General features: G+C 40.4%; 1 protein-coding gene across 3 annotated transcripts in view; it reads right to left on the minus strand.

Moving 5' to 3' along the window:
* The window catches only part of LOC126203320 (Fanconi anemia group D2 protein), a 230,364-nt gene that overhangs the window by 174,843 nt on the left and 31,312 nt on the right, over window positions 1-24,209 (minus strand). For all 3 annotated transcript variants that reach the window (XM_049937587.1, XM_049937586.1, XM_049937585.1), the window contains exons 6-7: window positions 19,226-19,418; window positions 11,226-11,540 (exon numbers count right to left, since the gene is read on the minus strand). In XM_049937587.1, the coding sequence (XP_049793544.1) occupies window positions 11,226-11,540; window positions 19,226-19,418 (508 nt within the window). The remainder of the gene's footprint in view (window positions 1-11,225; window positions 11,541-19,225; window positions 19,419-24,209) is intronic.

The following is a 24,209-nucleotide window of genomic DNA, read 5'->3' on the forward strand; positions in this document are numbered from 1 at the left end:
CTTAATAGCCCCACTTGATCAACAGGACACCACTGACAGTATCACTTGGCCTCACTCCATGTGACATGTAGTGAAGAAAACTGGAATTTAATCTGGGACGGTGCTAAGTCTGGGAACCAAGAATTTCATGTCACCATATCTTCTCTTCTTAACAGTCAAATACTGAAAATGAAAATTTATTCCATCACTACAATTCAATCCCACTATCTCTGGGTTGAGCACAATAGTACAAATGTGTTTGTGACCTCAACTGCGAATATGGGTCTTTGTCAGAAAGATACAGTGTCACAATAAAACAGCTGTTGTATCTTTCAGTATGAACAGTTCAAATGTTGTCAAAAGTGAAATTTTCATTGACATCATGTTAGAGAAAATGACACACTGACCATGATGAAGAAACACTGGACAACAATGGTTATACTCAGCTGCAAGAGATTTTTATATGGTGATACAGCTGAACTTAACATATTTTTTGGGTTGAAAAGGCTAGTAGGTATCCCAAAAATTATATTTTGGTAAATATTCATTTTTAAACGTGCCGTTTTGTCTCAGAAGACTGATGAATATCTCAGTTCACTAAGTATGTACTGATTTCCAGCAAGAGAGAAGGTAAGGGAAGAGTCCTAAATCTCAAGTTTCTTCTGGTAATACAACTACTTTAAACACTGTTACGGGTAGGCTGTTGCTTCATCTCGATACAGGTGGGTCTTCAAAATTATCTATATGAAATAGATCATAAACAGGCACTTAACACAGGATTTCAAACACAGAAAATAAGAATGAACCTACAAAATGTAAGGTAAAAGAGAAAAAAAAGTTAGGCCTACATCATTCTGTTGTAAAAAATTTAGTGTAGTAGCAAAACATCTTCAATGCAGGATATACCACACAGAAAGAACGTTTTAAATGATCTTGCACTTGTCAAATGAATAAAAACTAATTAATAGCTATTATTAGAATACAATTTGGATACACGGTTCTTGTGATGGAACAGTTCACCATAAAACCTTAGAGTTGTTTACTAACCAATATGTGAGACACAATGTAGAAATGTTCAGCTTGAGTGTTCATGTCAAATTTGGTATTTGCAAAAGCACAAAAATGATGCTATCCTCACTCCATGTTGTGCAGCTGACAGAAAACAAGCACCCACATTCACAGTAACAGAGGATGATTGTGATTATTACATTGTCATATGGCAAAACAAAGGTGCATATATACAGGGTGTCCAAAAAGTCTTTACCTGATTACGTAAATTGATAACTCAGGCTAGAAGTAAGATACAAATGTGAAACTTGTGTCAAATTGTTTACCAGTATCAAAGTTTTTTTTTTCTGTTTTAGGTTCGCAGTACGTAAGTAGTGGATAAGGTGCAGTGCCCAAGAAGCCATGTTAACCAATCAGGAAAAGGCACAGTGTGTCCTGTGATACCATGAGACACAATCACCAACCACAGTGCAGACACACTTCTAGACAACATTTGGAAGGAATCCACCTGATGTCAAGAGCATTAAAGCCTGGTATGAGAGGTTCAAGAACACAGGATCGGTTGCTGACCTTCCGAGCTCTGGTCGACCAAGAACCTCATCATACAGGGTGGAAGCTGTAAGGCAGTCTTTTCTGCGAAGTCCGAAGAAATCGGTGCACAGGGCCTCACGTGAATTACAGATGCCAAAAAGCTCTCTCCATGACATTTTACACAAACGTTTATTGTTTCATGCATACAACGTACAAATCGTTCAGGCCTTGTTGCCCAATGACAGTACACGTCGATATGACTTTGCGGTCGAAATGCTATCACGTATTGAGGACGATGATGGTTATCTCAGACGAAATGCCTTTTCCGATGGATCGACCTTTTTTGTCAGTGGAGTAGTGAGTCGCCATAATGTGCGCATTTGGGGTTCACAACCCCCTGGCGAGGTCATGGAGTGCAACAGAGGCAGTCCAAAGGTGAATGTTTGGTGCATGCTATTGCACGATTGAATTATCGGGCCATTCTTCTTCTCTGAGGCTACCATCACATCTGCAGTGTATCTGGACATGTTGCAACTGTATGCTGTTCCTCAGCAAGATGGTGCACCGCCTCATTGGGGTTTGGACATCCGTGCCTATCTCGATATGACCTTTCCTGGGCGATGGATTGGTCGTGATGGGCCAACAGTTTGGCCTCCACGCTCTCCTGACATAACCCCATTAGACTTCTTTTTATGGGGTTTTGCCAAGAACGAGGTCTACCGATCACGTGTACCAGATCTTGAAACCCTGCGGCAACGGATAACCACAGTCATTGAATTGATCCCTCCAGTGATGTTGGTTAATGTGTGGACGGAAAATGAATATCGCCTAGATGTGCTACGTGCTACCAAGGGTGCTCATGTGGAAGTTTACTGATGTGTGAAAAAAAAAAAACTTTGATAGTTTGTAAACAATTAGACACCACTTTCAGTGGTTAGCACACTGGACTCGGGAGGAAGACGGTTCAATCCCGCGTCTGGCCATCCTGATTTAGGTTTTCCGCGATTTCCCTAAATCGCTCCAGACAAATGCCGGGATGGTTCCTTTGAAAGGGCACGGCCGACTTCCTTCCATAATCCGATGAGACCGATGACCTCGCTGTTTGGTCACTTCCCCCAAACAACCCAACCCAACACCAGTTTCATATTTGTATCTTACTTCTAGCCTGAGTTATCAGTTTATGTAATCAGGGAAAGACTTTTCGGACACCCTGTATAACTATGCAATCACAATTAGTATCTGAAATACATCCAGAGTTATACTTGTATGCAATATATTTCATCTAAACCAACAGAAACAAGAGAGACAATCCTTATGTTTCCAATGAGAGTAAACTCATACTGAAGCTGTATCACAGTAACACATTAGTGCTGTACATGTAATGAATACGCTTGTTTGTAATTATTTCTACTGATAATCTAAGCGTTCAGTAAAAAATGTTGCTTGTTTGTAATTATTTCTATCTGATAATCTAAGCACTCAGTAATAAAGGGTAATAGAATGTCTTTTGGGGAATATACATAACTTAAGGAATAAACCTAAAAATACATTGAACGATTGAGGTATATGTCAAAAGGCATACAAAGAAGACAGTGAACACTGCTATTTTTCGCAAGAATCTTTGTTCTAGCTGACAGCTCAGAGGAAGGCAGTGCAGTAGGAACAACAAAGGGACAGGCAACATGTGCTTAGGATAGAGATTGTTCTGACTTCAGACAGGCGGAGTTGTGCACAGCACAGAATGGATGGGGGAGACAGAACAGACAAAGGGATAGACTGTGGAATAGAGGGTGTGGCTGCAGCATGAGTTAAGTTACAGTCATGAAGCTGCAGTGGAAGAGCGTGTGGGGCAGGGTCTAAAGGAGATCACGGCTATAAGATTTATGGAATCAAAGCACGTGCTGCAAGGTCAATTCCCACCTACATAATTCATAACTCAGAGAAGCTGTTGTTGTGTAGGAAGGATCCAGATGGCAGGTTGTGAAGCTGTCACTGAAATAACTGAAGTCAAGCATGTTCTGCTGTCAGTAGTTCTGGGGCTAGTGGAAAACTGGCCACAGTTTGGTGGTGGTTCCAAGAGTATGTAGCCTTAAACCACGTGGGTTTTCCGTGGTGTCAACTATGTAGATCCCCAAATCTCGTGGGACCAAGATGTACACGACTGACGAAAATAATTTAAAACAAACTGAGGGGCGAATTGAGACCTCAGACACCCAAACATCGGTCAGGACTGATGGCACTTCCACTAATGAATTAGAGTCTACACCTGAGCAAAAAGGGGGAATTGTAACTGAGAAGTTGGACCAGATCAGGATTAAAGCCTTGTCTGGGGCCCAGAGGAGGAAACATCTCAGGGAACAGAAACAAAAGGAAGGAAAAGAAAGACTTCCCAAACAAAAGTGCAGGGAATTAAAAGGCATTGAGCCCAAGATCTCAAGAAAAAACTGTCTCAGGTTGAAGGGGATACGCAGACCGCCACAACGTTGAAGACAGATAACAAGAGGGTAAGGGAGGAATCTAAGACTCCCTCCTCCCAGCTAAGCAAGCCCAGAAAAAGCTGAGGCAAGAAATAGGGAAACAGACCAATAGTATTTTAGTCGCGGTTTTTAAGATGGCAGTTGTCCAAGAAGGCTATCCACTGGTAGGCATCACCTTGCTGCAGGAGCAGCTCGTACGCATGGCCCTCTTTGAAAAGATTTGGGGGGGGGGGGGGGGGGCTGGTCCAGGACCCAAATTCAGGAGGGTGTATCTAGATCACGGTGCCCTCACTTTTGACTTGCAAGGGGGTGCATACGGTGGAATGGCTCAAGAACAAGGTGCCCATGATATCCCCGTGGGAAGATGTGAAGTTGCTAGTCAAGATGGCAACTGAGCTTCTTAAGACCGCAAAGGTATCAATATGAGTGCCAAATATCCTTAAAGATGTCTCTCCAAAGACTCTGTTCGAGAAAAGAGGGGTTCAGAACCCAAAATTCTTGACAGAGGACTTGAGAGTAATCAACCAGAAGCTGTACCAGAAGAATGAACCATGGTGATGGAGGTTGGAGAGAAGTCCCTCAGGGTGATGTGAGAGAAGACATGAAATTGTTTTTAGGGTTCTAGCAGGTCGCTGTCAGGGTAATCAAAGACCTGAAAGGCAATGATGGAAGCAAGACGGAGTACAGTAAAGGGACCACTGCTGCCCTAAGCCATCACCTGGGGAGACAGGAAGTGAATGTGGCAATGATACAAGAACCCTACTTATATAAAGGGGGTGTTATCAGGCCTTGGTTGCACTGGAGGTAAGCTGATTTATGCTAGAAATCTAAGAAACTCCACAACATGCATCTACGTGAGAAATGGAATTTCTTTCATGCCAATAATGGATTTCTGTTCAGGGACCTGGTGACCATCAGGATGCAGCAACATGAGGAAGGTATGACGAGGGAAATTGTTTTGGCCTCAGCATACCTTCCTTACAAAGACAGTTCTTCTCCTTTGCCATCAGCAAGGTGACCAAATGTGGTTGGATGTGATGCCAAAGTCCACAACCTAGTGTAACAACCTGGAGGTCTTGAATAGGGGTGACCAACCTACATTCAGGAATAGCAGAAGGGAAAAAGTAACTGACATAACCTTCGGTTCCACAATGATGGGCAGCTATGTCAAACAATGGCATGTGGGTTTAGAAGCATCCTCATCGGACCACACGTATATTAAATTCAAGGTTGAAATGGGAATCAGACAGACCAGGGTCTATAGGAATCCCAGGGAAACAGACTGGGAGACATATAGGAGGGACCTTGGCTTACGCTTATCAGAAATTAAAACCTCTATAAGGAATCCAGTAGAGTTTGAGGAAGTAGCAGAGGCTGTAACCTCAGACAAACATAGTGACCTCATTCCAGGACAACTGTTCAATCACCAAGAAATGCACAAATAGGAGTGTGCCTTGGTGTAACAATAACTTGGAAATGCAAAGGAAACAGGTACGAAGACTGTTTAACCTTGCGAGATGTGAAGGACAATGGGCAAAATATCGTGATGCCCTTGTCATCTACAACCTTGCAATTAGACAAGCAAGGAAGGCATCCTGGGAGGCATTCTGTGAGGAAATGGAGGGCACAGCCGCTCATGCCAGACTTCATAAAATCCTCACTAGAGTACCAACTAATCCAGGAGGTACGTTGAGGAAGGAGGATGGGGATTATGCAAAGACAGCACGTGAGATGCTGGAACTGCTCCTCAAAACTCACTTTCCTCAATATGCTTTGGTGGATAACATAGACCAGAATGCGATCTCTGAGAGACATTGGTTCTCAGGCACATGAAGAGAAAACTGGGAATTGGCGAAGGGGTGTGTCGACTTCAGTAAAATCCAATGGGCGGTGGGAACATTTCAACCGTTCAAGTCACCTGTCCCAGATGGAATCTCTCCAGCTCTCCTGCAACAAGCAGGAGAGAATCTTATTAGAGTCCAATGCAGGTTATTCACGGTTAGTCTAGCAGCAGGAATCATTTCCACTCCCTGGAAGGCAGTGAAGGTTGTCTTTATTCCAAAGCCAGGGAGAATTTATCATACCAAGGCCAAGGATATCTTCCTCGACATCAAGGGGGCTTTTAGTAACACAACCTTCGATTCCATGGTTAGGGCAGCAGAGGTGCATGACCTAGGGACCACTATATGTAGGTGGACTAGGGCCATGCTTAGTGGAAGGAAGGTAGAGGTCACCATGATTAATGAAAAGATGGTAATTAACACCACTAGAGGTTGTCCACAAGGAGCAGTTTTGTCCCTTTTAATGTGGAATCTAGTGGCGAACAAACTCATTGAGGAACCAAATTCCAGACAATGCTTTTGCCAAGGATACGGAAATGACCTCGTCTTAGTAATACTTGGCAAATTTACTGACACAGGAAGGTGGCACAAGGCGTGCTGGACATTGTGCAAGACTGGTGCATTAAACGGGATCTGAGAGTTAATCCTAAGAAGACTGTTGTGGTACCATTCACGAAGAAACACATCCAACACTTAAGTTGGAATCTAAAGCTTTTCGATGAAACTCTACCTGTGAAAGGGATAGTGAAATATCTAGATGAGAAACTAACATGGGCCCTCACATTAACAGCATTTGCTCCAAGGCGAAAGGTATTCTAGTGAGCACCAGAAAGGCTTGTTGCAAAAACTGGGGCCTAAACCCCAAAGGTATGCACTGGATATACACCACGGTGGTTAGACCTAGGATCTCCTATGGGGTCCTAGCATGGTGGAAGAAGGTGTGTGGTGGAAGAAGGTAGAACAGCAGGTTGCAGCTAAGGAGCTTGCTAAGGTGCAGAGACTGGCCTGCTTAGCCATAACAGGTGGAATTAGCAGCACACCAACCACTGGGATGGAAGCCATGCTGGTCATGCCTCCACTTCACCTTTGGGTCAAGATGAAGGCAGCAGCTGGCACATACAGACTCAAAACTGGCAAAAACTGGATCGCATTGGGATATCCACACACTAAAATAGTGAGTGAGGTAAATATAGGAATGGCTGGGGAAATGCCAGCTGACTATATAATTGTTGTGTACATAGTTCCGCGTAGTCAGCGCGTACACAACTTTCCCACTAGAGCGTGCCCCGCTAAGCACAACAGCGCAGGCGCAGTGCTCGTCCGTCTCCGCACTACGAGATGGCGCTGCCTTAGAGACGGACCAAATTCTGCTTCCGCCGATCCACGTATTAATATGTAACGCAGCCAATGAGATTGCTGCTAACGTAGAACCTTTTCTCCTCGCGGATCACACTCACGCAGTGATACCTGAACGCGCGAGGTATTATAACGAGTGTACAGACCTCCGATTAGTCAGTCTGCATTTGTCTGCACTAGTCTGTACCAGTCTGCATTAGTCTGTACCAGTCTATAGTCAAATTTCGGTCTGCACCTAAGAAGATTATCATATTCCTGTACATAGCCATGAAGATAAATGTATAGACACTTTGTCAAGTATCAGAGATATGTGAGAATAAGATTAACGTACCAAGACCAAAGGAACTTCAGATTGTCAATTGTAAATAGCGTCCAGAATCAAGTTACGTAATGTTTATGCTTGTTATTATTTTAATAAATGTGTGTGAAAATTAATCAAGTTCTGTTTAAAGTTGGTCACCGTCAATCTGCTACCCTAAGCGTGCAAGTGGCATTTCTATCGTCTGACCTAATGACAAAAGATAAACACGCCACGATAAGACCACGAGACATATTGCTGGCACTCGCCTACTTCATTAGAGCGACGAGTCAAATAATCTGATGGTGTGTGTATCAAAGGTCTTACAGTATGCACACCACAATAATAATTCCCAACTGCTTCAACAAGCCTTACAATATAATAATTGGAACCAGGGAGCAGTGAGAAAAAACAGTTCGACATTGTCTGGTTCACTGATGGGTCAAAATCAGATCAAGGTGCTGGAGCCGGGGTGTAAGGGGTTCAGCCAAGACTAGATGGCATTATCTCTCTAGGAAAACTGGCCTCAGTATTCCAAGCTGAAATCACTGCAATTAGGGCATGTGTGGGGAAAAATGTGCGTAGGTGCTACAAGGACCGTAGCATCTACATCTATTCAGACAGTCAGGCAGCCCTGACATCATTGGCAGCTCCTGCAACACGATCTAAGACTGTCACAAGGCTCTGGTGGAGCTAGGGGGGAGCAGTAGGGTAAACTTAGTGTGGGTCCCTGGCCACTCACAGATTGGTGGCAATGAACAAGCCGACAGATTGGCCACGATGGGGGCAAAGACTCCATTCATTGGACCAGAACCTGTCCTGACAATCACCAAGTCAATGATCAAACTAGAACTACGGAACTGGCTTAGAAGACAGCACATAGAATACTGGACCAAGGTCTATAAACAAAAACATTGTAAGGTAATGATGCCAAAGCCATGTTTCAAAAGAAGTTGTGTAATCCTGGGCTTGAACAGGACAACTGATGACCGACCATGGGAATTTCAAAAAATACCTACATACAATGGGTATAACGGAAGAAGATCCTAAATGTAAGTTCTGTGATGAGAGTGGAGAAACTGCATCACACCTAATCTTCGAATGCACGACATTGGAGAGCAAGAGACACAGAATTTTCGGGACAACTAAACCTGAAGGAATTGTGTCTAACAAAGAACTGGTAAAGGGACTCAATTTAAGTGCATTGGTTGGCTTTACTAGATATACAGGTAGCAATACCGCACAATAAACTCAGTTTCGGTGCGGGCAGTGGCAGGTTAGACCAAAGCTGTTTTAGCTTCCCTGCCAAAATCAAATCAAATCAGCGGTGTCGGAAGAGTTAACATCTGGGGAGACTGTGGTGCCTAAGCAGCAGCTTCGGTGCAACAGCGCGACTCACTTGGTTAGCAGCACTGTTCAAGTACATATCGCCGGTGACAATGGAAGTCATAAGAGGCAGCTCATCAGGCAGTGAGGTGTTGACATCATTCGCTGTGCTGACGGCCGCTGAGAATTGTTCTCTTGGGGTCAGTACCAATTTGAGTAAGAAAGCATTACAGACAAGTGGATTTGCGAATCTTATGGTCCCAAACAATTTTGAGCATTGGTTCAGAGGTGAATGGTCATTAACATTCCCTGTTCTTTCATCCAATAGTTAATCATTTATGACTCCACTGGTTGTATAGTTTTGGTGTGCTGCTAGCCTATGGGGTGTGTCTGGGGAAGATACTATCGCAGCTAAGGAAAAGTGGAGAAAAATATTGTGGTCATGGCTGGTTAGACATGTAACTTAGGGCTGGTGTACAGGCAAGCAGCCGCTGACAATTTCTAGTCTATGCGTGAAGCTGCTGCTGTTCCGAGCTGAAGGGCAGTGAGAGCTGAACATATCTTGTTAATTTACAGCATGCCTTGCTCTCCCCCCCCCCCCCCCACATCTCCTTGTTCCCTAATAGTAATTGACCAAATTTTTTGTTTATTGTGGGGCGGTTGTATCTCTACTTTGTTCCTTGTCACTGCACACTCTAGGCACACTCAATCATGTGCCATTTATTCTTGTAACACGGGGGTAATTGTTAGCCAAGTAAAGCGCCAACTGGTAGTGGTTTGAGACTGGGGTGTTGTTCAAATAATAACTGAAGCTGGAGTCTGAACAGTGCTTCTGCCTTTGAATTAAATCTGAACTTCTATTTGAGAATTTCGGTATGTGCCTTAAAGCACCATTCAAGTAATAACTGAAGCCAGAGATTGACCAGCATTTGGCCCAGTGGGCAAGTGTTGTGAATGTTGAGACTGCACATTGTGTGTGACTGGGGAGTTTCGAATTAATTTTTATTAATAGAGTTACTACTAAGTTACAAGGGTGGGAAGGGTTGGGAGCAGGTGTGGCATAAGGATGCACTAAAATATTTTGCTGATCTGATCCAGCGGGTGGCAGAATACTAGTTTCGGAGAGGTGGGTGGGATTCTGTGTAAGGTGGTTGGGATTGTTTGTAGGATGTTCCACAGTTCTGGAATTAATAAGTAGTCAAAGCCATAGGAAAGGACATGGTTAAATCATTCCCATCTTGGATAATATTACCTGATGAGAAAGGTACTTCTTTGCAGCTAACCCCTCAGGTTGGTCAGAGGATTAGAGAAGCGTGGATATGGCACAAGAAATCTGTCTAAAGACTAGGTTTGGAGGGTAATGCATGCCTGGAAACACCTTACTAAGACATCAATAGACAAACAAGGGATTGCTTGTAACTGCTGACGCTCAATCCAACAGTGGCCAGACTATATGGGAAAGACTTTTTGGTGTAGAAGGGAAGGCAGCAACCAGTTTTAATGGACCCATCAAAGAGATAAAGCTGAACATCCAGGAATGTGGTGTGATGGGCTGAGGAGGACCAGTCAAAGTGGATGGTTGTGGTGTTGGGCTGTGGAGGAATGGGACAGAGTATCTGGGCCCTGTATCCAATTAATGAGGATATCATGATATCATCAATGAACCTGAACCAGGCAATGATTTTCAAACTTCCGGGGGCTAGGAATATTTCCCATATGCAGGGTGACAGAGGAGAAGGCTGCCAAATAGGCGAGAATGATCATGCAGCCCTCAAAGGAGAAGTGATTACATATGAGGATGTCGCTAGGTGAATAACGAATGGATTTGTGGGTTTGGAGTCAAAAGTATATTGTAGTGGTAGTGTTTAAAAGCGGCAAGGCCACGAATGTGGGTGGTAATGGTGTATACCGAGGTGGCATCAATAGTGACGAGTGGGGATTTAGGCAGTAATGGAGAAGAAATGGTTTACAATTGGTGTAGGAAGCGGGTCATGCTTCTGAAATGGGAAGCTAGGCTGCAGGAAATTGGTTGCAGGTGTTTTTCAACAACTGCCTAGATTATTTTGGTCAGAGCACAGCAAGCAGCTACAATGGAGCATGTACAAATGTCAGGTTTATTGACTTTGGGAAGCATGTAGAAAATGGAGCATGCACAAATGTCAGGTTTATTGACTTTGGGAAGCATTAGAAAATGTGTGTGTGTGTGTGGGGGGGGGGGGGGGGGGTTAGTTGCAGTGACGAGGGAGATGGATTAAGAGGAGAGATTCTGGGATATGGACCTAAAAGGTAAAATTTGGTTCAAAACACTAAAACAAAGGATTGCCTAAGGAATCTCTCTCTTCTAAAACCTATCATAGAGAAGACAATGTTGAATAAGACAATGCTGACTATTATTAAAACATTACATACCGCATTCATGGTTGTGAATGTCTTTTTAAGCAGAGCCTCGCTGAAGACGCCCGATTTGATCTTAGATCGAACGCGCAGCTCCACAAGTCTCTGACGTGAAGGCAAGGCAGCATGAATGACTACCAACACAACGATATCCAATGGAACAGGATCCAATGCTGACTCTATAACTTTTAACCATCCATCAGCTACAACTTTTGACAGGAGAAATGCATCTCGCAAAGCTGTCACTGTTAATACTTTAGCACTCTCAGCAGCTTCAGTGTCACCATGCAGAGGAGTAAAATCCAGTCCTTTACGAAGCCCTGAAACTATCTGCAATTTAAACAAAGGACAATAAATTCGTTTGCTATTGAGTGAATCCTGTAATCCATTAAAATTAAATGGTAAATCACAATACATCAGTCACAAGAGAAATTTATGAAGTGGGAATGGATGGAGGTGAAGGGAAGGAGAGGGAGAGTTTTTTTCCTTTTTTTATTACACAAGGAAACTTCAAAAATGTAAAATTCATTGGGAAATTACAGTGTGTCATCAACATGAGAAGCAGGAAGAAGAGATAGGAAAGGTGGAAGGGGTTATTAATAAGGAAGGTGTGGAATTAAAATAATAATAATAATAATAATAATAATAATCACTGTATCTACAGTAAAATTTTTCAATTTTTAACTGTTTTAAACCATGTGTCTTTCCTGTGTTTCATGCTCTGTCTTCATTTAGATTTGTGTTCAAATTTTATGCATTGTCAGAATGCAGAAGAGTTTCATGAGGTGAAATCTGTCCACTGAAATGCAGAATACTTATTTCAATGCAGATGCCAATGAGGTAATAGGGCTTCTTGTATTATGATAGAACAAAGGAACTATTTATATGCACTATTATGAGCATTTTGCAATACTGTAAAAGAACTGTCTGTTTAAACTACTTATTTTCATTGTACCTACAAAAGACTTAATCTGAAATTTCTTTTAGTCGGAGGAAAATCTTTTAGTTCCCTGAGACTAAACACAGTATATATGAAACAAGCAGGAGTACACAGAACAGTTTATTAAGATGTTACATCAGGAAATATGAGAGAAAAAGTAACAGTTGAAAAACAGGCAAAAGATGTTATGGATACAGGGAAGACAAATTTGCATCAATCTTACTGTCCTATGTGTACACAATTGAAATAATATACCTAAGTTGTTATCAAAAGAATATCCTTAATCAAATAAACCGAGATGAATATAATTTTATGATTTCAAGAATACGAATCATTCTGCAAAGGCGCCTTATGCTGCAATAACCCATCAGGAGTGAAAATCTCAGTGTTGACAGAAAATCCAAAAGTTCTCTGCTCTTCACAATACATAATGTTTCACATTGGGGACAACAGAATGGCTCTAATCCTAAACAACAAAGAGTTCTTGAGTATTGGTTTGGTGAGATGTTGTAAACAACTAGCCAACGGCCTTGCCGCAGTAGTAACACCGGTTCCTGTCAGATCATCAAAGTTAAGCGCTGTTGGGTTAGGCTAGCACTTGGATAGGTGACCATCCAGTCTGCCGAGCGCTGTTGGTAAGCAAGATGTACTCAGCCCTTGTGAGGCTAACTGAGGAGCTGCTTGATTGAGAAGTAGTGGTTCCGGACTCGAAAACTAACATATGGCTGGGAGAGCGGTGTGCTGACCACATGCCCCTCCATATCCGCCAGCCTCCTATGACCTCAGGATGACATGGCGGCCAGTCAGGAGTAGTTTTAGCCAGCATCTTATTAAACAGAAGGGTAGAATTTTGTAGGAAGGCCTTCCATAGCCAAAATCTTTAACAGTGGTAACATTCATCACATATCATGAGTTTCTCTCAATTCAAATCATGGGAATAAGTACTGACAGTATTTTCAATGTCTCATCTTTGAAGAAAACATGGATTTTCTGAAAAGTTTACTTACTGAAATTGATGAAAAATTTGTTAACACCAATGGCTGCAATGTTGATAATAATAGGTTTGTTAGCAGTGTTGTGGAGCAGAGAACAGATTTGATAAATTAACTGAACTTTTATTCAAATGAAGTGGCAGATGGGAAGGCATATGAAGTTAGTTCCTAATTATCAAGAAAGCAAGAGATTATTCACTTAATGCATCACAAATCTTATGCAGTGTTGCTGGTTTAAGCAACAGTTGGGGTTTGCACATACATGTGCATTGCGCTTGAAGAAAGCCTGTATCTGGCAAATTATCTCTCTCGGTTGCGTATGTAGAATTTGTTGCTTCCAATCCTTATCAGTGATGAATCTCATAATAAAGGGAATAACTCGTTATTATGACTCTTAATGCATGCGTTGGCTCTGACATTCCCAGCAGAGAACTGAGAACACTACTGAACGCTCACTGGCTGTCGCAGAATGCATGACGTAGGCGCAGAACAAGCCTAAACCCTAACTTTATTGACATGACATAACAGAAATGATTGTTCCTTTATTTTTCAACAACAATAGGTTTACCAGTTCACAAACTTGTGGATGTGTCTACAACAATATGTCCATCCATTCAAAAGTTTGTGGATGTCCAAAACTTCTTATCCTATAAACGTTCTTTCATGGACATAAAAAGGTGCACATATGAAGGCGACAACACTGGGTTTTTAGTGCGTCTTTCAAATACCTCAAATTTCGGACCCCATAGTGAATCCACAGTATGTAGATTTCTACGGTAGCATGCACTGCCGTGCAGCAAAAGTACTTCTGGTGAGAGAAATGCCTGGCATTTACAACTTCAACTGCCTTACAAACACATTGCTAACATAAATACTAGTCATAATACTTCAGATGCAGAACATTTCAAGTATTTGTGAGACACTGTGATGTGTACTTATTGGACAGCCCACTTGGCAGCCACCAGTTCTACACTCTGTCGTCACACACACTCCCACAGCCAAATACATAATGAATGGAATTATATGAAGACCCACAACCCACATTGAATTTTGCAGTGATTGCATAAGTACAATGGGATGTCTGTTTTGCTAGATGATCTACCATATATAGTTTAATGTGTCATGGTCATAAAATGCTGACTCGGATGATTTGCAAAAGAATGAAAAGACTGGTAGAAGCTGACCTCAGGGAGAATCCGTTTGGGTTCTGGAAAAATGTAGAAATGTGAGGCATATACAATTCATCTCAGCAAACAGACTGACAACAGGCAATCTTATCTTTATAGATCTGGAGAAACGTTTTGACAGTACTGACTGTAACGCACTCTTTGAAATTCTGAAAAAGCAGAGATGAAATGTTATCTACAAATTGCTCAGAAAAAAAGACTGCAATTATTTTACTCAAACATCACGAAAGGGAAGTAATAATTGGGAAAAAAAAAAAAAAACAGTGGGTCTTGTCCCTCATATTATTCAATCTGTACATTGAGCAAACAATAAAGGGGCCATAGAGAAATTATGAAAGAAAATTATGGTTCAAGGAGAAGAAATAGAAACTGTTCGGTTTGCCAGTGACTTTGTAATTCCATCAGACAGGCAAAGAATTTGAATGATTAATTGAATCGAAAGGATCTTCTCAGGAAAACAGTCAGAAAGATGAACAACAACAAAAATGAAACACAGGTAATACAGGGCACACAAATTAAACCAGATTAACCTCGGGGAATTGGAATTACATTAGAAAATAGGGTACTAAAAGTACTAGACAAGTTTGGCTGTTTATACAGCAAAATAACTGACAAAGGTGAAATAACAAGGGTATAAAATGCAATATGATGGTGGCAATAACAAAAAAGGCATATCTTAAGAGAGAATTATTCTAACATTAATATAAATTTAAGTGTAAGGAAGTCTTTTCTGAAAGTGTATGAGTGATGCCATCGTGCCAAATAAAAACAAATTACATGTAGGACAAACTGCATGTAGGGGCAGACATGGTCCCCAATGATAAATGCATACTTGTTTGATCCACTGCGCCTTCCAGAATGAAGGAGCACACACGAAATGCCACAGAAACATTCTGCAGACCATAACATTCCCTCCTCCAGCCAGGATATTTGTTTTCAGATGTTTCATGTCATACACTCCTGTCCAATGAAGTATAAAATGCAATTCATCTGTAATGGTCATCTATCACCACTAAAGGAGATCTAGTTGCAGTATTGGCGTGCAAATTCCAGCCTTCATCACTGATGAACAGCACCTGCTGCGGAGGCCCATATGCAACAACTTTCGCTGAACCATTGTTGGTAGCCCCTAGGTTCATCTGGGTGGTAGTTGCCCAACTGTTGCATGTCTGTTCACTCATACATATTTCCACAGGCATCGTCCACCCCCACCATCTATGGCCTGTGGTGCACCACAGTTGCCTCAGCGCCAGTTTTGGATAGTGCCATTTCACTATGCACACTTTAACAATGGTGGCAAGCAGACAGTATACAAACTTTCAAAATGCTTTCACTCTTGGCCTGAAAGCCAATGATAATGCCCTTTGGGCGTCAGATAAATCACTCTGTTACCGCATTATGACAATGACTTCATTGTTTTTTGTATCCCCCCTACAAGCATTATAGACCCTCCACTGTTAGTGCTGCCAACTGCCCTCTGTGAGTGGTTATTGCATGTTGACATCACTTACAGGACAGGGGGTCACATTAATGTGTCTCTTCTAGCCCCTCCTGCTTTACCACATTCGACTTTCTGTCAATCTCAATTTTCAGGCATCTGAATTCCTATTTGCCTAGTTTATTTGCTTCATTTTTATATTTCCTCCTTTAATCAATTAAGTGCAATATCTTATGTGCTGTCTGGGGATTTCTATTGAGTCTTGTCTTTCTGCATATTTAATTATCTGCTGCCTTCATTATTTCATCTCTCATAGCAAACTTTTGTCTTCTATTATATTCCCCTCTCCTGTTTCAATCAATAGTTGCCTGATGTTCCCTTTTAAGCTCTCGTTCAGGGACCTCTTGTTCGTTGAACTTATCTTGTTCCAATTTCCTCATTTCCTATCTTTCTGCAATTTCTTCAGTTTTAATCTGCTGTTCGTAACTAATAAATTATGGACAGACTCAACATCAGCCTGTGGATATGTTTTCCAGCTTTACACTTGATTCCTGCGTCTCTGCCTTACGAGATTATCTGTCTTATCGGTGTATAATCTGTCAGATACCTTCCAGTGTTTCCATGTATAAAACCACGTTTCATGATTCTCAACCCAGTATTTATAATGATTAAATTGCTTTGAGCAAAACTCTAAAATTCAGCTTCGTTTTTCATTTAAATATGTGTTCTTCTCATATTTTTGTTGCCTTTATTTTGCATCTGATGAATTCCTGTCACCCTTTGCAATTAAATTTTCATCTACATCTACATTTATACTTCGCAAGCCACCCAACGGTGTGTGGTGCAGGGCACTTTACATGCCACTGTCATTACCTCCCTTTCCTGTTCCAGTCACGTATGGTTCGCGGGAAGAACGACTGCCAGAAAGCCTCCGTGCGCGCTCGAATCTCTCTAATTTTACATTCGTGATCTCCTCGAGAGGTATAAGTAGGAGGAAGCAATATATTCGATACTTCATCCAGAAATGCACCCTCTTGAAACCTGGACAGCAAGCTACACCGCAATGCAGAGCACCTCTCTTGCAGAGTCTGCCATTTCAGTTTGCTAAACATCTCCGTAACGCTATCACGCTTACCAAATAACCCTGGGATGAAACGCGCCGCTATTCTTTGGATCTTCTCTATCTCCTCTGTCAACCTGACCTGGTACAGATCCCACACTGATGAGCAATACTCAAGTATAGGTCAAACGAATGTTTTGTAAGCCACCTCCTTTGTTGATGGACTACATTTTCTAAGGACTCCCCCAATGAAACTCAACCTGGCACCTGCCTTACCAACAATATGAAACTGAATAATTTCTTTTTAATTCAACATACATTCTTTCAATCTCCTCATCATCTGCTGAGTTAGTAGTTATATATTCTTCTACTACTATGGTGTTTCTTGGTTTTGTGTCTATCTTGGTTACAATAATGTGTTTACTATGTTACTCATAATACTTCACTGCATTCTTTTTTTCTTATTCATCGTTAATCCTTCTCTTGTGTTATAACCACTTGATTTTATGTACTCACCAGACCATAAATCTGCATCTACTTGTCACCACACTTCACCAATCACCACTATTCCTAATCAGCATTGGTGTGGACATACTGTACACAATACTGTATAAGAGCATATAAATCAGTCATAACAGTAACTTTGTTGTCTGTTGTTAAGACACCAATATTGGTATTATAACCGAATATTTTGTTGTCCATACACCTCTATGAAAGTTATAATAAAATTTCTGTTATTTAATTACTTAAATCATATTTAGAGCACAAAAGGCATGAACAATATTCATCAAAAGTGAAATAATTATACGCCTCACTTCACCACTGAAGTGACTGTGAGCATTATAGAAGCTTCTATAAACAACTGTTTCCTTCAAAGGATAAATGAAAGATATTAGGCCGACGTACCACACCTACTTCAATTTAAATATGTTGCTGACAAAATTAATATGAAATCTTTATGTTCTAGCTTCCATAATTCACTAGGTGCAGTTGTACATGTTGTTAATGGCCACAAGTGTTACCAATCTACTGACGATTTCAAGACTTTGTAGCGACCCTTTTTTCTATCCCGACTTCCGTATCTTGCATGATAGTAGGGATGTTAATTTATCTATACACTGACTGGTATTGAGGGGTTTTGTTTTATTCTGGCTAGTTCTTAAATTAACCCCAGTGAGTCACTACACGTATTGTCTTCCCAGTTCTGAAGGAAAAAGCCATAAGAAAATTAATACTAGTGTTTTCAATAGATTCTCGTTCACTTGTTTCAGTTACTAGTCTGCAATTTATTCTTGGTGAAAATCACGTAACCTAATTATTTATTAACCGAAATCGAAGTAAAGTTCAAGACGAATAGTCAGTTTCAAATTAACACGTCATTTTATTTAACAATAATTATTAATAAATCAGTCCATTCACATGATCGCATTCAAAGGTGTTCTTTGAATAAGTATCTAATCTGGAATCCCGTCAATATCAGAGATACTAAACAATGTTCTCTCACTTTCGATAAAAAGATTGTTCCCATTTAATATCCATAAACTGTCACGAACTATGATTACTAGTCGCGTGAAGTAAAGCTTTCCCACTATCACAATACAAGTCCGAATCTGTCCAAAAATCGTTAATTCCGTAAAATATTTAAATTTTCACACGAAGTGACATTAAAGTCAGAGAGATTATTGATCACCTCCCCGTTCCTCTAATATGACAAAAGTTCTAATTCTGATCTGAAATTAATGCTTCCCAAAAAACAATCTCGACGCGATTTATTCTTGCGCCCTGGTTTAATAAAGCTCCTATTGTTGCTTCCTAAAGCTGTACGACCTAATTGACTTCGAACAGACTAGAGGATAGAGACTGGAGTATCATAATTGCATTGTATGTCTATTTATACTTTAGTAAACGCTATCTTTGGTGTTCAAGACCTACGTTCTGTGACTATAATATTGATTTTCTCATATATAAGAACAACTAATAATTTAACCATTTCTATCATTTTTCCCCCCTCCCATGCTTCCAAAATTTATGATTAAAATTCTTTTCTTTTTCTATTATTTTTCTACTATAGATTTCCCTCTATTTGTCTCTTATTTCTATTTCGTAAATTACTACTTGTGGAGGGGCTTGGGACATTTTCTGAATTTATATTTCGAGGGCAAGGGAGCTAATTTGGGAGCTATTTTGGGAGCTATTTTGGTTTATTAACACCGAGAGGCGTTGTAGGTGTTACAAATTCTACAAATGTGTTAACTGCTGATGAAACAGATTCTTAAGGGTCTACCGTTTTTCACTGTACTCTGATCAACAATATACCAGTCAGTCAGATCTATCACTTCCTGGCAGAAATGTTCTAAAGTAATTAATATTCACCAGTATCAAAGGAAGACAAACTCACCTGTGGCAAATCAGTAACTGAAGCATCTACATGGAGAAACTTAACCACATTGGGGAAGAATTCTGTTGGGGCGGTACGCAGAACTGTCAGAACTTGGTCAACCACCTCGGCTCTTATATCTGGAGCCACAGAGAGGCAGCTCAAAGCATCCAGTATAACAGGAGTGAGTTCTGATTTCTCCACTAGAAGTGAGCTATAACAGAATAATGTTACATACAATACAAACTGCATTTACATACATTCACAATAAAGTGTATAATGAAATAGTAATGTCTGAAACAAAACTGAGGTAGACACTAAGCATGGATCACAGAGACAAATTCGAAAACATGTTTGTATATCTGTAGTATTTTAGGACCTTTAAAATTTATGCACTGGAAGAAAAACAATTATACTAAAGAGGAAAATAAGGACAGACAGGGGCTCGGTGAACTGTTTTGGATCTTGGTTAAGAGAAACACAGTGTATTTAAAGTTAAAGTACTTTCTACAGCATGGGTCAAACACAGGTTCTAATCTTTTGCCAGTAGCATTCCTTCAACTGAGTCATCTAGCCATGCCTCACATACGAATTCAAATACCTGTTACATTGTGTGGTCAAGCTGTTCTCCAGGCAACATAATTTCTTAACAGCTGTCCATTTGCTGAAGTAGTGCACATTTCCACATTCCTTAAAATGCACAAAGTAGCACACATTAAAGCAAACTGAAAATTTGACACTGTTTTTAGGTGCAGTGCAAAACATACATCGGTACTACACATGCAGGAGGCAAGCTTCCATGGCATCGAATGTTAAAATGAAATGAGCAATTATTGCTTTCTCTGTGGTGGGCCACTGCAATGTATGGTGTAACAGCAAACAAAACAGAAAGAAGAAAACGGTCATCATGGGTGAAAAAAATGAATGAGCAAACATGGCATAAAGGGTAGCTTGACACTTCATTGAAAATAACTTCGTTTAGGGGACTAGTTTCAAAATTAATTGAAGATGGGCAAGTACAATTATTGATACATACTAGACGCAAGCAACAGACATTAACAAAGCAGGACACTGTGATGAGAAAAGCAATTACTTTCCCAAGAAGTTATTGGCTACTCTAAGATTCCATACCAAATAGTGAACTGAAGTCACTCAGAAAATTACACCTTCTTGGTACACAAACATGCTCATTGCTAGTACCACTTCTCTTTGAGGTCTCAATGACATGTCTTTCTTGGCAGTGCAGTGAATGCAGAGTTTTTATTTTCCTTTAATTTCCTCGACTGTTGTCTATGGCCTACACTCTTTTAATGTACAGGCATATTTTGTTTAACACTGCTTCATGTTTGTTTGTTTCTGCTTTGATAACCTCGATATCAAAAAGACAAAACTTCAATTCATATTGTCAATTAAAACACCCATGTGTTCTTTTTACCAAATTACCATATTCTGCATTTTCCCTTCTCAAAATCACTTTGTCAGTTTGCCACAGGAGCTGTGAAATGCACTGCAGCAGAAGTATTTACTGCTTGAAGGCACACACTTGATTACATGCTTCATCTTCTGTTGGCAGCAATCATATAACATCGTATGCACTTTCACGCATGGATACAGATTCGTCTTTAGTTCCATGCAGTATGCAGCAGTGTGGGGTATTGAGTTTAGGCATTATGCGCAACTCCATAGACTCTTGTTGTAGGCTAAAAGGAACATGTAAACAGACACTAATAATGTCTGTGAAGACTGACAGAAAAGAAATGAGGCTATTCGTTGCTGTGCTAGATATGGTTGCATGGCTGAACTGGAATGGCAGAGACTTTTGTTCAGTTGCTGGTATAGCAACTATCAGTCATCAATGTTCAGTCCATTATATTAACAACCAGTTGTTACGTGATGCACTGCCTACAACAGTACACCACTACACTATAGAATCACAAACAAAATTAAGTGAAAGTGAATTTTGCACACTGTCAGCTACTGCAAAAACCAAAGTCAACACCCGTTGCTGACAACATGCTTTTCCACTACTGATTTTCGGGTGTATGGGATTTCAAGAGCAGGGGATATATAAGGGGATCATTACACTGTTTGTTAGTGAGAGACAATGACAGACGTACTAGATGCTTTATTTCATCACATGCAAAGATCCAACGCAAAATAATACCTTCTATACCTGCTTGAACAGAGTATGGTCACCTACAGGTCACAACCACAGCAGGAGATGAAGCAGTACCTTAGACTTCTCAAACTAGGATGATCAACACCTGGTTTCCATGAGACAAAAAACGCTGGGGAGCCATCCTGATTGATGACCAAACAACCATCACCCACATATCACAGAGGTGCATTAGAGCTGGATTCAAGAACAAACATTGTATTTGATAGCATCCAAGATAAGATTAAGAGGTCAGATGATTTGGAATTCAACATCAGCACTCACACATCCATGAAGTGTTGCTCAACATGTCCTGACACGACTCAGGAAAAATGGGAAAAATGGGGTAGTGCACTGTCTTACTGGAAGTACAGTTCTCAGCAAGGTGCTGCAGGTAAAAAAAAAAAAAAAAAAAAAAAAAAAAAAAAAAAAAAATCGTGCATGATCAGAGAAAGAGAGACAATGACAGATGTACACAGTGCTCTGTTTCATCCACGTAAAGATCCAGCACAAAATAATACCTTCTTTATCTGCTTGAACAGATGCAAATATGAGGCATTAGACCTACCTCAAGTGGTTTTCAATCTGCTCATACAATGTCATCAGCATATGCCAATGTGTACCACAACTTACCCGCGATAACAAACTTTCTTCACGCTCTTGAGTGCCTAAACCCAGTGTTTCTGCAACTTGTTAATCGGTGAGACATCTTATTCAGAGAAGGAATAGAGTTCAGTCACAGTGTAATATATATAGTCACGAAAAAATGATGTGAAAGTTTGTATCATCTAAGCTGAGAACATGCTAGTGCCCATAGTGGCAAGAAAACCATTCTTTGCTTCACTTGTTTGTGCCACAAGATTATGTTTGTTTTTAATTACTTTTCATTTATGAAAAAGTTATTGTGTTTTTGTGACCCAAGCCTTAGCAAAATATCAAGTTGCCTGAATAATGATAAAATAAATGTGAATACAGCCACAACTCATCAATAAAATGACATAAGCTACAATGTGCAATTTAAATTATGGACTATCACAAGGATCCATATTGGCTCCACTATTTTTCAATTTACATGTTGCCGATTTGCGAAATACGAAAGCAAGAACATTGACCTATGCTGACACCTTAGCCTTGGTGACACAGTCTAATGAGTTTACAATTTCAGAAATGGCTCTCACTCAGGATTCGTGAAGTCTAGATGAAATTTTTAATCTATGGCAACTCAAAGTAAACAAAAACAAAAGTAAATCTTCCACCTTCCATTTGACAAATTGACATGCTAACTATAAACAGTAAACTGCAATCAGAAATTAGTTGCTGTCATATAACCCATTATCAAAATATCTTGATGTGACCCTGGATCGCTCCTAACTGGTCCAGTGACAAAAATAAGCTACAATGTCTTCGTGAAGAAATGTTCTCAAAATTTAATATAACTGCAATTTGTCCCACTGAAACCAAGAGAATATAAACAAAGTATTTCATCCATATGAAGCATATATTTCTATTTCTGACTGTTTTTGTGATTGATGCTTTCTTTGACACATCAGTTCTGCATGAAGTCTATGCATTTGCTCATTGTTGCACTTCATTGGACTTCCCAATTCACAAATATTAAATTTAATTTAGTTATTCCTCCTTCAAAAGACGACTGTTTTGAAAAATTCTGATGTTTGTGGCACCAATGTAGCAACAATTGATGAACTGGTTTCTTTTGAGTTGGGAAACAGTTCTGTTGATTTTGTTGTTTTATTATCATGCCTGTATGGTACTATCCTCTCCAAGTACAGTTATGGTGGCTTATCTGGTACATTAAATATCTAGATACTCCATTTCATACCAGTTCCCTGTTTTATGGATTCATGAACTGGACAAAATGTCCTGTTATTATGTAGATATACAAGATCTTCCTGCAAATCATCATGTCTTCTGCTCTTCTATCCATTTCTTGTTCTTAAAAAGAAATGTTATTCATCTGCAAATGTCTGTAGCTTACAAGAAAACTGTAAATAAGCAGTCCTTTATAGTGCTGATTTATACCTCTTGCTATAAAATGATCAACTTGGTGTGTCTATTTTGTTACTGCAACATTTTAAAGCACTACTTTACGTCCATCCATTGCGGTCCGAGCTGCCAGAGGTAGCGCTCATTCATGTGTGAGGTGTGCTTGCTTGTGTGAATGAATGCATGTGTTTCCTTTTCTGACGGAGTCTTTGGTCGAAAGCTAATGTGTAAGTGTCTTTTTGCTGTGCCTGTTTGCAAATCAGTGTGTCATCTTGATATTCCAATGTGGAGTTTTTCATTGTTAAATTGTGGTATAATTGAGTAAGATGGGAAAGGTGAGGGTTCACTGAGACCATAAGTTGAAAGGAATCTACATGTTGTGAGCAGAAAGGGAGGCAAAGATGAAGGAAAAGATGTCAGAGAAGAAAAAGAATGATGGCCCTGCTGTGTATTAGTGACAGCAGTGACAAGCTGCTGCGATTTATAACCAGAAAATCTTACATCTCCAAATGACCTTAAAAAAAAAACTACTGTGCACTTATGATTTTATTAGCAACGCCTGGATGACTGCTGAAATTTCTATGAAATTTCTTAAAAGTCTAGATGCCTAGATGAGTGCAGCAAGAAGAAAGATCATTCTTATAATAAACAGATAACCTGCAAAGGAAGCACATTCCTCAAGAATGTTGATGTGTTTCTTCTTGCTAACTATACAAGTCTCCTTTAGACCTGAGCATAATTTATCCTGTGAAAGCTAAATACAAAGTGGCCATTGTGCAGGGGTCCATTTCATTCCTTGAAAGAAAGGGTGTAGCAAGACTGAATACTTTAGAGCAGGGTCGGCCA

This window comes from Schistocerca nitens, chromosome 9 (assembly GCF_023898315.1).
Source record: "Schistocerca nitens isolate TAMUIC-IGC-003100 chromosome 9, iqSchNite1.1, whole genome shotgun sequence".
NCBI lineage: Eukaryota > Metazoa > Arthropoda > Insecta > Orthoptera > Acrididae > Schistocerca > Schistocerca nitens.